General features: G+C 36.9%; 1 protein-coding gene across 6 annotated transcripts in view; it reads left to right on the forward strand.

Annotated features, from left to right (window-relative positions):
* The window catches only part of AHI1 (Abelson helper integration site 1), a 209,248-nt gene that overhangs the window by 38,244 nt on the left and 155,414 nt on the right, over positions 1-15,590 (forward strand). For all 6 annotated transcript variants that reach the window (XM_077776050.1, XM_077776052.1, XM_077776053.1 and 3 more), the window contains exons 11-14: positions 2,509-2,641; positions 6,360-6,483; positions 12,477-12,706; positions 14,690-14,796. In XM_077776050.1, coding sequence (XP_077632176.1) covers positions 2,509-2,641; positions 6,360-6,483; positions 12,477-12,706; positions 14,690-14,796 — 594 coding nt within the window. The remainder of the gene's footprint in view (positions 1-2,508; positions 2,642-6,359; positions 6,484-12,476; positions 12,707-14,689; positions 14,797-15,590) is intronic.

Consider the following 15,590-nt stretch of genomic DNA (forward strand, 5'->3'; position numbering starts at 1 on the left):
TCAACTAATTTTCATAATAGAATTGTAATGATTCTAATTATTTCATAATGATTTAGTTTGTCTTTTTTTCACGTTTGTTCTCTTGTCACTTAAGTATACACTGGAGTTTTCCAGAGACAAAGAGATATGTGATAGCACAAGAGAGTGACTGCAGAAGCACTTATGAAAATTCGGCTGTCTTTTGTTAAGCAGATAATAAGCAGATTTTGAAGAGATTTTCAAAAGTTTGGAACAATTCCATTCAATGTGGTTATTTTTCATAAAATGACTAACATCTTTATGTTGACATTTCGTAGGCTAGCCATTTGTTATGCTTTTAATGAATTAAGAAATGTTCTTTAAATTTCTCAATTGTAATTTATCATATGATAAATGTGGTTATATCCACATAGAAGTTTTTTGGAGTCTTCAAAATTCTTTTAAGACTGAAGCCAGCCTGATATAAAACAATTTGAGAATTGCAGATATGAAGAAGGTGAGCTGCAGTGGTGGAAGAAGGGTTTATTCAACAGGTTGGTGAAGCTTGAGATAGCCTTTAAAGGCAACCAAGTTAGGGGCGGGTGAAGAAGGACAGGGAAGGGTATTTCATATGGGGTCAAAATTGTAAATAAATGGGAATGGACCTCTTGTACTCATGCACTCAAAAATTTGGCAGGCTGGAGTGGGCACCTGGGTGGCTCAGTTGGTTAAGCGTCTGACGCTTGATTGCTGCTCAGGTCATAATCTTGCCGTTCGTGGGATTGAGCCCCATATCAGGGTCTGTGCTGACCAGAGCCTGCTTGGGCACCTCTCTCTCCATCTCTCTCTGCCCTTTCCTGGTGCTCTCTCTTCCTCCCTCTCTCAAAATAAGTAAATATTTTTAAAAATTGGCTGGCAGGAAGCCAGAGTTTACACAAGAGATAAAGTGGTGTGATTGATTGGGCCCACGATGTGGAGTATCTCTAATGGTAGCCCAATACTTGACTGTGTGGAATGTCGGAAGTAATGGAAAATTTTGGGGTAGGAGAAAAGTATGATAATATGAAAGTATGAGAATGAGAGAGACCTACTACATGGCAGTGTAGTCATTAATGTGTGAGGGGAAAGGGGTCTAACCTTGGGGTAATGGTGACAAAAATGAAAAATAAGAGATGAATTCAAGTGAAAGATAGAACAAAAACCAGCATAATTTAATGATTGATGAGGTAGTAAGGAAGAGGGAAGAGTCAAAGATATCGAGAACCTTTATTATTAAATGAGTGCCTCTTCTGAGTACAGTGCCAAACCCCAGGCATACAAAGAAAATGGTAGTAGCTTCAGTGATTTTATACTTTGGCAGTGAGTCAGAGTTTTCCTCAACTGCACCTCCTGCTCTAGGAGCAGCAGCAAGTGCTTATAAAATCTGATTTCTCCTTCAATTTTTATTGTCTTTTTTTAATCTCCCTCCCTTTTCTAAAACATGTGGATGATGGAGGGGAAAGATGGGTAGCATGGTGTCCAGTACATTGTTGACACCTAAGAAATGTCTGTTGAATATTCCACTTTCCTAGTAGCTGCTTATAATGCTGCCTGCTGATAATGTTACTGTATCTTGGTGCTACTTGTGAAGCACCTGGTACCTCTCCAGAAGGCAGCCTCTTGAACTAATAGTCTTTGACTAGGCCCAGCAAGCTGCACCTGACCCTCTGAATAATCCTTATTAGCTATATATAAAAATAATGGTTACTTACAGGATGCTGTGATGAACATATGAAAAGACATTTGTGAGGAAGTACTACATTCATAGCATATAGTAAGGGTCCAGAATATGTTTAATTGAACTTTCAAAATAATAAGAACTAAGGCTCACTAAAGTTTGGAAGAAGCAGAATTAGAGCAAATAAAAGTAAGTAGTATTTTCTATAGTAGATACTATACATGGAAAGTTTTGGGATCATTTGGTAATTCATAAAAATTAATGAAGAAATTTTAATAAGTGAAGAAGAAACCAACAGGGGGTGATTGATTACTTTGAAAATTCCCTTTGGAAGGCAGCCACAAATGATGATTATTTTAAGAGAGAAAAAGAGGAAATGAGCAATTCATACATCCTGGGCTTAAGCTAAGCCCTGTAGGGCATTTGCGGTCTCAGAACAAGTTGTGGTTCAGCAAATATCACTTATTAGGTGTCATGGAATAAAGATGTGATATGACATTTTTGTGTGTGTGTGCTTGGCTGTATCTTTTGTGCAGTAGTGACAGCTTTAGAGTACCAGATAATGACATTTTGCTTCATAGTTTAGGTGAATTAAGTACTAGTCAGATATGGAGTATACACTGACTTCATTTTATGGGAAACTGATTCCCTTTGTAGGAAGTAAAATAATTTACTATAGTTTTCCATCATTCTGTTTACTTGCTTTTCTCTTTCCCTGCATCACAGTAAAGGGACTTTAAAAAAAAAATAAAGCACTACCACTACAATAATTGAATTAATAACTCGCCTTCATATTTTAATGTTTCTTATTTTTCTTAATATATGTGTTTTAGGCTTGCCGTATCCCAAACAAGCACCTCTTCTCGCTAAATGCAGGAGAACGAGGATGTTTTTGTCTTGCTTTCTCTCACAACGGAAGAGTATTAGCAGCGGCCTGTGCTAGCAGGGATGGATATCCAATTATTTGTGAGTAATAATTTTACCTGTTTAATCTGATCGAAGTCTATGTGAAGGACATTGTTTAGTATTATAAAATTCATTGAAATCTTAATTTGAGTAATCCCCCAGTTTTTTAACAATAATTGTATAGTTTTCTATAAAATATATGTTCAGAAGTAGAAAGAGAATGATCAAATGAAGGATGTTAAGTTTATTTTTAAAACATGCAGGAGGATTTTTGTGAGCATTTCCTATTTTAAATATAGAAATTTAGAAACATGCAGGCATTAATAAATCTCATGAGGAATTCTAGTCCATTATGGTCAGTTGGTAGCAGGGATAATTTAAATTATGAAAGCCTTCGAATTTCGTATGCACTAGAACAGAAACAGTTGGCTCAGGAGCATCTAGAGGATGCCTTCTCATTATGGTAGAGAAGTCAGCAGAGAGGCCAAAACCCACTCTCAAATTGTCTTTAAAAAAATATATCAGAAACCTTGTTAGGGCACCTGAATGGGCCAGTTGGTTAAAGCTCCAACTCTTGATTTTGGAGTTCAAGCCCTATGTTGGGCTCTGCACTGACAGCAAGGAGCTTGTCAGTGCAGATTCTCTCTCCCTTTTTTTCTTGCATATGTGCACTCAAGATAAATATTTTAAAAATACTTAATGAGTATCCTCAAAAATAAATATTTAAAAAAATATAAAGAAAACCACATTAAAAAGAAAAATTTCTGTAACAGCAGAGATGTTTTTTAAGTGAGCATCTCTTCTATACTTACAGGCATTAAATACTTTCTCTTTTTTTTTCTTTTTAAATATTTATTTATTTTTGAGAGAGGCAGAGAGCAAGTGGGAGAGGGACAGAGAGAGAGGGAGAGAGAGAATCCCAAGCAGGCTCCACACGTCTGCAGAGACCCAGCACAGGGCTTGAACTCACGAACCATGAGATGACCTGAGCCGAAATCAAGAGTTGATGCTTAACCAACTGAGCCACCAGGCGCCCCCACTTTGTCTTACTTCTTGCACAATTATGAAAAACCGCTTCCTCAGCAGGAAGTAACCCACTCCTTGGGGGCATCTGTCCTAAATATTGATATTGAACTTCCCTTAGCCTCACACAATTTATTTTTTAGCAGATTTACTCTTTTTCAGCAGGGACTTCTAATTGGCTTTATTAACATTTATTAAATAAATATGAAATGTTAAATAAATAAATTTTTTTCTGATGAAATGATGTTAGTTTAAAAAAAATTTTTTTTGTGTAGTTTGACTATAGCCATGCTCTTTTAAAAAGTCATCAAAACCTATTCATGGAGGAAAAAGGATTCTTAAGAAACATACTCCAGAATATTAATAGTGATATATTTCTTTCAGGAAGTGAAGGAATTATTTTCATTCTGACTTAGGTTTTCAGCATTTCAGTGATAAATATGTTACTTTACGCTTAAAAAGAACTTGTGCAAAATGCTATCTATATAAATTTAGACATACTTATTGCTTAAGTCTCAAAAAAACAAAAAATTGGTCTTTGGTTTTTGATTGTTTGGTTATGCATTTATTTAGAATTTATTTGAAATTTATTTAGCTTGTTAGATGTGTGGATTAATGTTTTTACAAAATTGAGAAGTTTTTAGTCTTTCTTTCTTCAAATTGTTCTTTCTGCTCCTTTCTATTTTTTCTCTTCTGAGACTTATCATCTCTTTGTTGGTATACTTGGCGGTGTCCCACAGGTGCCTGCAGCTTTATTCATTTTTCTTCATTCTTTTTCTCCCTGTTCCTCAGACAGCATAATCTCAAATGACCTGTCTTCAAGTTTGTTGATTTTTCTGCCAGTTCAGATCTGTTACTGAGCCCCTCTAGTGAATTGTTTATTTCCATTATTGTATTTTTCAAACCTAGAATTTTTGTTTCTTTATATATAATTTCTGTCTCTTTGTTGATATTTTTTTGTGAGAAATTGTTCTTGCACGTTAATTCTTTAGGGATGGTTTTCTTTATATCTTTGAATAAATTTATAAAAGTGGATTTAGTGTCTTTGTCTATTAATACCAGCCAACGTCTTGGCTTCCTCTTTGTTTCTATGGACTGCCTCATTTCTGTGTATGGCCATACTTGACTGCTTTGTTTTTTCATGTCTCCCTAATTTTGTGTTGAGAAGCAGATATTATTACAGTGAGGCTATTCTGGAAATCAGATTCTTTTCCTTCCCCCTCCTGTCTACCCACCCACCCAGGATTATTTGTTGTTGTCTCTGGAGTCTCTGCTCACTTAGCTTGATGGTCTGTCATAGTTAGAGATTTTTAACTGCCTTGACTAAGCAGATCACCTAGCCTTTGCCAGGCAGATCTGTGTATGCGTTGAAACACACACTTGACATGTTGTGTAGGCAGTTTGCAACTCTGCCTTAGCCTTCACTTTCTGTTTGCACAGAGCCTTTTGAGGTCAGCCAGAGTGACAAAGCGTCTCAAGCCTTTCACTCACATGCATACATCCTGCTAGATTCCCAGGAGTTTGTTAGGTCTTTTTGAAATTTCTTACGGACATCTCATTTTTAGTTTTTTCGTTTTAAGTTTTTTGCTCAGCTGCTTCTTAGCCTCAGTTGGTATCACTACCTCAGACTGCTGTGCCACCGATTATTTCAGCATGCATCCTAGGGTTAGGGCTGTTTACACAGTGCATGCTCTAAGCCAAGTCAAATAAAGCCAAGCCCTGAGAATGGAGCCTTTCAGGGAACTGCTAGACTGTCCTAATAGTGATAAGTCTTGGGGATGGGGTTTGAGGGAAGCTTCATACCTCATCTGCTCCATCCTGTGGCTGCGAGGCTGCTGGCATTGTTGTGAGGCTGTTGGTTTTTAAAGCTGCTTTGGAGTTTGAGAGAAGAGAATGGGAACACGGCAGGCTTAAAACACTGCAAAGCTCAGGTTCTTACCAAGATTCAGCTGTTTTTCTTAAATAAATGCTTCTCAGATTGTTGCAAATCTTTGTTTAGTTTCTAGAGTTCTGAAAAAGTTAATTTGGATAATATTTGCAGTGTTCTTTTTGTTTTTATCAGGGAGCAGATATTTGGAATCCCTTCTGTTGCTATTCCAGAAGTACTTCTGTTCTGCTTAGTATTTTAAAGGGAATTTGGTTTTACCACTAGGTGGAAGTAGAGAATTGCACACTTCGTTGTTCTGTATTATTAAGTCATTATCTTATAAGATTTTATTGTGAACCTAACTTATAGCAGTACCACAATGCTTTCTTAATCGGATTAGACCTTTGTTAATTCTCTTACTAAATCATTTTAGTATTAGAATTTTTTTCTAACAATAGCACAGTTTAAATTTATTCTTTAAAGAATTAAAATTTTGTTGGAATTTAATTGATTTTCAGTAAAGTAATGCTTTATTCATGAAAGCCCAAATTATAGAATCTTTGAACTGAGTTACAATTTAAATGCTATTTATTATTTAATTAATGGTTGTCAAAGATTATTGGAAAAATTGCTTTGAAGAGATGAGAATAAATGTTAATTGGAGCATATTGTAAAATTTTATATGTAGAAGTTCTTATGTCTAAAGGAAATGAAAAACTGTTTTTAAGTAGACTTTGAAATTTTTTATGCTAAAATATCTTTGGTGATAATATCCTTGGAGGCAGTGCTTACTTTATGTACAGATTATCATAAACTGTGTATTTGCATATTACTGGATTAAGGATTCTCTGTCCTGGAAACCTACTAATTTTTTACTATTTTCATTAGTATACGAAATTCCTTCTGGACGTTTCATGAGAGAATTGTGTGGCCATCTCAATATCATTTATGATCTTTGCTGGTCACATGATGATCGCTATATCCTTACTGCCTCATCTGATGGCACTGCCAGGTTAGTATATTTGAGAAGTACTTCTTGTGTATGTTGCTTGCCGTCAAGGAAAATAACTAATGCATCAGTTGTGTTAGGCTGATCAAGGGACTATCAAAGAGGTGCATCAGACTGATTAGATAAGTAGTAGTGGAAAACTTTTGCTGAAGATGTTTTTATTAAATATTTTGTATTTATGTAATATACGATACTTCTGGTCTCAGTGTCTTTAAATGATCATTATGTACACTGTTTGATTAATACTTTGACATAAGGTTATTAAACAATTGATATTTTTCTAAGAGTATAAGCTCTCAATGGTAGGGATTCTGCCTTCACTGTTAGCTGTGGGCAGGGACCAGGCCACAGTGCTGCACCGTCCATGGTATAGGGCCAATAAAGGTTTCCTCTGCTATCCAACAGTATGGTGTTTATGTTTAAATTTCTCTTAGGACAAAAATGGCATAAAATGAAGAAGTAATTACTGTTAACTTATATGGAAAAGTTTTTGAGTACTCCCAGACCTAAAAATAACCTCTTGGATTTTTCTGATACCATAGGACACATCTTGCTAACGGATGCACACCATAAACTGAGATAAAGTAGAGATGCTCACAGATGCAGCTCAGAGCTGTTGCAGCTCGCTGTGGAGATGCCAAGTGTAGTTTCCGGGGAAAAGCTTGGCAGTGCCACTCTCACTGCTTGGGGTGTGCGCTGCCTCTGGAAGGCCTTATTGCAGAACAAATACTGAACCCTAATTTTGCTTTTCTCCTTTTTCCATCAAAGCAGAAATCCTCTTTGGATGTGTTTTGGTTAGTGAAAACAAACAGAGTATTACTAGAAGTCTTAGGTAAAAGTAAAGTGGTATAATGCAGACTTTAGAAAAGCAGGGGATACTTTGTAAGTGAATATGCACCTCATGTTTTAAGAGTTTTCTAGATTGTTAATATTTGTGTTTTTCAGAATGTCAGTCATAAAAAAATCTAACCCCTTCTAACCTAAGTATCACAATAACATTTTTAAAAGCTACTTTGTGAAGTGACATTAGCACTGTTTTAACTGTTTGCTGTACCTTACATGTATTCTAAATTAGGCTGCTTTTCAAAATGCCTTTATAGATATCATTTAATTTGATTCCAACAAATGTAGGTGGGTACACGTAAACATTTATTATTTCTGTGCACTAAGAAGCTGACGCTTAGAGCACTTCATCATTCCCCTCTGACTTCACTCTTAACTTCTGCTTCCTGCTGTTCTAACACACTTCATAGCAGACACTCCCAGTGTCTGGGTCCCTTCTGCTATTAACCTTTTCAGCTTCCTTTTTAATATAAAATGTCTAAGTGATTAAGATGTTATCATTGCTGCTTAGTGTATATTTAAATGCAAAAGGGAATAATTGGTGAGAATCGATTTCCTTCCCTGTGTAGCTGGGAACCTGCTATGAGTCCCTCCTGACATTAGCCCCCAGAACCTCTCGTCTGCTTGTCCTCTTGGCACAGCCATTCTGTCTGAGGCCAGGCTGGGCGAGAGAACAATTTGTAACCCTGCTGAGGCCTGACTGGATTTGTAAGTCTTAAAATCATCTGAGCTCTCATCCCAGCTGCACAGTCCTTTTCCTTATCAAAATTCAGCGGTTTCCTCTCATTCCTCTAGCAGCACTTCCAGGCCTCACGGCACCTGGAGTTCTGTACACTGAGTCACATCTTCCCACTTTGACTAGCCAACTGCCTTCAGCTTACAGCGAAATGAAGCCAGACATGCACTTCCTGCATTTCCCTCTGGTTTCCTACCCCGTATCTATCAGTGTACCCATCTTTATCTCTGTCTGCTGCCTTAACAAAAATGTGAATTGAGACACTTTTTCGGCCACCCTTTGATCTACGCTTTTAATCTCAGTCCTTCAGTCTGCAGCTCTGTTTCCTACCTCTTGTCTCTTCACTATCTTCCTCTCTTGTTGACTTTGTCCTGTCATCCTAAAATACATTCAGATCTTCTTTATCTTAAGAAATCTTTTCCTCAACTCTTCCTGCTTCCCAGACTACCACATTATTTTTTCTTTCTACACCATCAAGGGCCTTCTATGCACATTGTCTTCACTTACACTCAGTCTGGCTTTCACTCCCCTTCTGCTAGATAAGCCTTCTTCAAGAGGTCAGCAGTCACTTGCTGATCTTCAGATCCAAGAGCCAGTTTTAGTCCTTCCCCTGTTTACTTTCACTGCAGTACTTAATTATTGACTGGTCTCAAAATATTTTCAGATAATGGTTTCCTGGACAACCTCTTCTGTTTCTTTTTTATGACTCTGGCCAGTTCTCATTCCCTGCTTTCCGTTTCTCCTCCCCTTCCTGTTCTCTATAGATGTTTATTCGTCTCCTTGTCGTCTTCCCCGGTTTGGTATGCTCGTCCTGGTGTCTCTCGTCTCTACTGGCTTGTAGTCTTACTCATAGGCAGTGACTTCTAGTGCCCACTTTTTTTCTGAATTTCACTTTCTGTTACGTACTTCTGTCTGGACTATCCAGTGGCACCTCACATCAGACTTGCTGATATCACCAAACTTTGCTTTCCTCTTTTAGTCTTCTTGTGGATTTTTTTAATGGCATCCTATCCACCCTGTCTCCTGAGCCAGGAACCCAGAAGAGCCCTCATTTCCTTTTTTTCTTCCCACCATTCCTCTCCGCATCCAAGCAGTGCCAGGGTCTGTCAGTTCACCCTTCTAAAAGGCTCACCATTCTCTCACACTCTTTCTGTCCTCACTGGTGTTACCTTCATTCAGGCCCTTGCAATCTTCTCTTAAACTTTTGGTGCTAAACTTCCCCACTGTTCGGTCTCTTGTTCCTCCATCTTTCCAAAAGCATCTTTCACGATGCCCTGATTTTCAGAAGTCTATGATTACCACCGCCCTTTTTAAAATGTTTTAGTCCCTGGGGCACCTGGGTGGCTCACTTGGTTGAGCATCCAATTCTTATATTTGAGCTCAGGTCAGGTTGGTGGCATTGATCCCCATGTCAGACTCTGCACTGACAGCATGGGGCCTGCCTGGGATTCTCTCTCTCTCTCTGCCCCTCTCCTGCTCACATAAGCACATGCGAGCACATTTTAAAAATTATTAAAAAAAAAAAAAAAAGAAGAGAATAAAGAAAATGTTCCAGTTCCTTACCACGGCATAACAGGTATGTTTCTCACTGACCCTGCACCTTTGTCCTGTGCACTTGCCACGTGCCCTTGGCCTCCCCCAGTCTTTTGAAATGCCCTTAGTATCTTACCCTCTTTGGAATCTCCATGCCCTGTAGCTTACCTCCTCTTCCTGTGCTTAAATGCTCTTTTCCTGATGTTCCTGACCAACTCAGTGATTCAGCAAACATTTAAGTGCCTTTTGTGAGCCACCATGGGCTCTTAGTCATCATTTAAAACCCAGCTCTGGACCACCTGAAAGTCAGCGTCCGACTTTGGCTCAGGTCATGATCTCATGGTTTGTTAGTTCGAGCCCCTTATCAGGCTGTGTGCTGACAGCTCCGATCCTGGAGCCTGCTTCGGATTCCATGTGTCCATCTCTTCTGCCCCTTCCCTGCTAGCGCTCTGTCTCTGTTTCTCTCAAAACTAAACAAAGATTTTTAAAAAAGGAAACAAAACAACCCAGGTCATATTTAACCATTTCTTGAAGTCTCTTGGATTTTTCCACAGAGCACATAATACATTGTAGCAAAATATACCTTTTTCTTTTTGTAGCTTTGAGAGCTCTTTGCATCTTAAAAATATTAATGTGTTGGATTAACTGAGTGAAGAGAGAAACATTGTGGCTAGAACCAAAAAGAGTGAGGTGTTTGAAAGAGGTAAGGGCTGCTAAAAATGAATAAACTAAAGTCCAGAGGAAGAGAATGAGAGTTGCTAATGCTAAGGGTGGCAGAGGCATGGGTTTCTCCGGCTGCTGCTTCTCCTTCTGGCTTCCTGGGGACCCACACCACATGTTGGTGGTAGTGTCTCTTTCCCGCTAGATAGCTCTCTGCCATGTAAGTTTAACCAAAGTCTTTAGCTGTCATCCATAAAATCTGTATTATATAATAATTATATAATAATATACTCCTAATATAATCAGACTTTTCCCATGTGTAAGGGCTCCCAGTTAGGCACATAGGTCCCCACACCACCCCTTATCCCACATACTATTGTAACTTCAGGTTTTTTCTTTCTCAGTTCTAATAATTTTATGTGTATATGTGGTCATCTAGTCATTACAAGTTTGAGTATATCCTTGTTATTTGTCTGTGATCAGCGTGTTTTTCCCCCAGACTCATTAATATATTTCTTTTGTTCTTGGACTCGACCATTGCTTGCTTGATGAAAGCCGTCATTCATTCATACCAGTTAGGTCTTGAATGAAAAACTTCACTTTTATTTTAAAATGCTGTGTCTTTTTTTTAAAATTTTTTAAACATTTATTTATTTTGAGAGACAGAGACAGAGCACAAGCAGGGGAGGTGCAGAAAGAGAGAGAGAGACATGGAATCTGAAGTAGACTCCAGACTCTGAGCTGTCTGCACAGAGCCAGATGTTGGGCTTGAACCAATGAATTGTGAGATCCATGACCTAACTTGAAGTCGGATGCTTTACCGACAGGCCACCCAGGCACCCCAAAAATACTGTGTCTATTTTAATTGAGCTGCTTTTTTAGGATATGATTTCTTCATTTCTGCCTGTCATATACTATTTCAGATAATACTGCTGAGGTTTTTTTTTTTTAGCAAGCAACTGAAGTTTTCTTTTAATCGATCTTAACAACTTTAATCACAAATTGGTGATTTTGTTCTTTCAGTAAGTACTATATTTCATGCAGCATACATTCATTGAAAGTATTACTAAGGTAAAAACGTTTATGCAGTGACACACATGCTTTATTTTTACTTAAAAAACATGTTCTTTCACTTCCTTCATCATTAGTTTGGATTCTTAGTAATTGAAGATCATATCCTGTATTTGAAGCAGCTGCTGAGAAAATGCATAGAATGTTATTCTTGAATGGCAACCATATGTTTTCTTTCTTTGATAATTTTGAAAGGGACTTAATTTGCTTTAGTTCTTAGGTAGTAATTAAAAGAATGAACTGTAAATCCCCTTATTAAAAAATTAATATATTTCTCTAATTCTAGTAATTTAATCAAAATTTAAAACCCCAGTGTTCCACATTCATTTAGTACCTGTCTGTTGCTAGATTTTTCCTATTTTTACACATTGGCTAGAATTGCAGAGTATCTAACATAACAGTTTTAACCCGTAGGGATAGTACTCTTTTTTCAAAAGAGTGTCTTGTAATACTACAGTGACAGTAATACAACTTTTTAAAAATTGTCCATTATTTAGAGAAAGAGATAATGAGGGTGTTGAACATAAATTGAATATTTAATATAAGTTAGTCTGTTTTCTATCAAAAATCATAATTATTTTAATCTTATTTTATGCAAGTATTCATACAGTAATTTCATTATGGCTTTTAAGTCTTTGAGATCATATCTACGCTATGAAATTACATATGTAAGGCTAATAGAGTATCCTGTTCTCTATACCTCTACCAGTGAGCACTTTGCAAAACCAATATGCACAATCTAAGTGGGGAATAATTAAAACTCTCCTTAGATTTTATTTTTTGTGTGTAATGTACTAACTGCAGCATTTTACTAACTATACAGTGTATATTTAATCAGTGACAAAAATAAGTATATTTAATAAAAACAGACATATCCAAATATAATTTTTCATTTTACAGTATAGATTACAATTAGTAGGCAGATTATCATGCTTCGTAATAACTAAGAAGTAGATACTAAGAAGTAACTTTGTCAAAATGTAAAGAACCCCAGCCATCAAATTTTTGATCATATAATTTTTGATTGTTAGGAAATTTAGTTTACCATTGGTTGTTGTCATTGCTTACTTAAGTCCCATTGGCTGTGTTTTTAGAGAAAGATTTAGAAACTTCTGCTTTTAAGAAGCAATATGTAACTTTTATCCTTTTCCAGGATATGGAAAAATGAAGTAAATAATACCAATACTTTCAGAGTTTTGCCTCACCCTTCTTTTGTTTACACGGCTAAATTCCATCCTGCTGCAAAGGAGCTGGTGGTTACAGGGTGCTATGATTCTGTGATACGGGTATGGAAAGTTGATATGAAAGCAGATCCTGCCATATTGATCCGACAGTTTGACACGCACAGGAGTTTCATCAACTCTCTCTGTTTTGATATTGAAGGTAGGTCACAATATATTTCAAATGAAGGCTAGTTTCATGAAGAAATTTTTTTTTTAATTTTAGTTCACTAAAATAATTTTTTTAAGTTCGAAAGGGATTTTGTGTATTGATAATTGTATGTATTTAGATATATGTATATTTTGCAGATCATATAGACCTAGGCACAGACTTAGCACTGAGGGAGTTTTGTTGGTAATTTTAAGTTCATTAAATTCCTAAACATTTATATTCAGCTAATCTTTGCTATGACAATAGTCATATATCAAATTTTATAAATATATCTCATTGGATTGGTGATTATCCCCTCAGTACGTTTTTTGTTTGTTTGTTTTTAAGTTTTATTTATTTATTTTGAGAGAGAAAGTGCAAGTGGAGAAAGGGTAGGGAGAGAGAGAATCTGCACTGCCAGTGCAGTGCCTGACATGGGGCACAAACCCACAAACTCTGAGATCATGACCTGAGCTGAAGTCGTACACTTAACTGAGTAAGCTACCTAGGCGCCCCCTCAGTAGGTTTTTTTTAAGTGGCTTTGAGTGAAAGGGTTAAAATGAGGAAGAAGGGGGAAATACCAAAAGAATATTAGATACATAGTAGGGGAAATGTGTGTTTTATACTATGTACTGAGCACCACTGCATTCAGCTAACATTTAATACGTGTATGTTATATAGTTGTCTAAATATATCTTAAGAAAGTTTCAAGAGAAAATTTTTTCTAGTATTGACAGTATTTAGGATGTTTTCAGTTTTCGTATATCATGAACACAATTTGTATGAATTTTATATTTATGTGTGTGTGTGTGTATAAAGCTTCGTTACACTGTTTTATAATTATTTTCTTTACATAAATTCCCAAATGTAAGGTTACTGAATCAAACGTTTCTGGAGTCCTTGCTATGTGGTTTAATGTTTTAAGTACTTTACATGTGTAAACTAGTTTATTCCTCACAAAACCCGTATGAATATGGTATATACCTCTACGTTATTTCAGATGCTAGATATACAGACTATGGCTATAATTAAATAGTATGGAATCTGGATCAAAATGACAATACTGCTAATATATTCAGTTTAACCATAAGGATGAATTGGAACACTTTTAAGAAAAGTCAACCAAGGATAGAAAGATGTCTGTAAACTTTGTCATAGTAGAAGTAACTGAGACTGTAAAAAGAAGAATGAATTTCTTCAAATATTTGACTAAGACATCTGTCCACAAAACAAAGAAAGTTGGTCTGTGTTGCTCCAGTAGGTAGAGATGAGACCAAAGCTGCAGAAGGCAGATATTCTTTGTTCAGAATTAGAAAGAACATTCTGGTATACAGAGTAGTTTATCAGTTGGATAGCTGCTTTGTTTAATATTAAGTTCACAGTTGCTGAACAATTATCTGTTCATTATGGTGTGGAAGATATTCCTGAGTGGGCGTGAAGTTGAATTTGATGGTCTCTGAGGTCCCATTCAACTATGAGATGGTTTGACTCTTCAGAGTGTATATTAACCCGAAACACCTGTTATTTACTATTTTATTCATTATCTGATCATTTATTAAGTTTCTACTGGTTTCAGGCATTTTGCTGAAAGTATTAAAATATAGGTGTTTTTCCAGAAATACAAAACAGATTATACAGGTTAACGAAAGTGAGCAGTACAGATGTACATAATTCAAACAGTTTGTTTGGTTTTATAACGTGAACTATATACAAATGCACTAGATGCTCATTTCTTTTTGTATTCAAGGTCAAGTAAATGACAAAGGGAAATACGTAATTAAAGGTAATTCAGAAGAGTGAAGAATTCATTTAAAGATTATTGGGACTGGACTACAATTTGTGTTTTGGCTTTAGGTCTTTTTTTTCCCCCTTACTAAAATGCCTTTTAGTAGCTTTCTGATTCTTTGTTATACTGGGCTGTGTGTTTCCAATTTCGTATTACTTGTTTCTACCTGTATGTAGCACTTATAAAAGGGTAATTTTTTTTTTAAATAGGTCATCACATGTATTCAGGAGATTGCACAGGCGTGATTGTTGTTTGGAATACCTATGTCAAAGTTAACGATGGGCAACATTCAGTGCGCCACTGGAGTGTAAATAAGGTACAAAATCATAATTCATATTCAGGTTTAATTAAAGAAATTCAAAAATATTGAACCCACATGACTTTAAAAATATGACATCAGGACACTCTGTTCTCTCTTCAAAAAAAGTGAAGTTTTTCTCAGTCCCTGCAAGCTATCACTGATTAATTATCAAGTCTTCCCAATGGCCAGTTGATGATATAGCAGCTTAGTGAAAATTTTCGTTTTAGTCAGACTTCACTTTCTTATTTTGAACCCTAATTTGTAATATGGCATTCAGTGATCCACTACCGAAATTACACTCAAATGAGGCATATGTTACATTACCATCTATAAGTCATAACTTATGTTTTCTCCTGTTCATATTCTTTCTTTTGACCCAGTAACATCACTCTAAAAACAGTGTGCTCGGGGCACCTGGGTGGCTCAGTCGGTTAAGCATCCGACTTCAGCTCATGTCATGATCTCACAGTTTGTGGGTTTGAGCCCCGCATTGGGCTCTGTGCTGACAGTTAGCTCAGAGCCTGGAGCCTACTTCAGATTCTGTATCTCCCCATCTCTCTGACCCTCCCCTACTCATGTTCTGTCTGTCTCTCTCCCTCAGAAATAAATAAAACATTAGGGGCGCCTGGGTGGCTTAGTCGGTTAAGCGTCCGACTTTCGCTTAGGTCATGATCTCGCGGTTCGTGGGTTCGGGCCCCGCGTCGGGCTTTGTGCTGACTGCCAGCTCAGAGCCTGGAGCCTGTTTCAGTCTGTGACTCCCTCTCTCTCTGACCCTCCCCTGCTCATGCTGTCTTTCTCTCTCTCTCTCT

This window comes from Crocuta crocuta, unplaced genomic scaffold (genome assembly GCF_008692635.1).
Source record: "Crocuta crocuta isolate KB4526 unplaced genomic scaffold, BGI_CrCroc_1.0 scaffold25, whole genome shotgun sequence".
Classification (NCBI taxonomy): domain Eukaryota; kingdom Metazoa; phylum Chordata; class Mammalia; order Carnivora; family Hyaenidae; genus Crocuta; species Crocuta crocuta.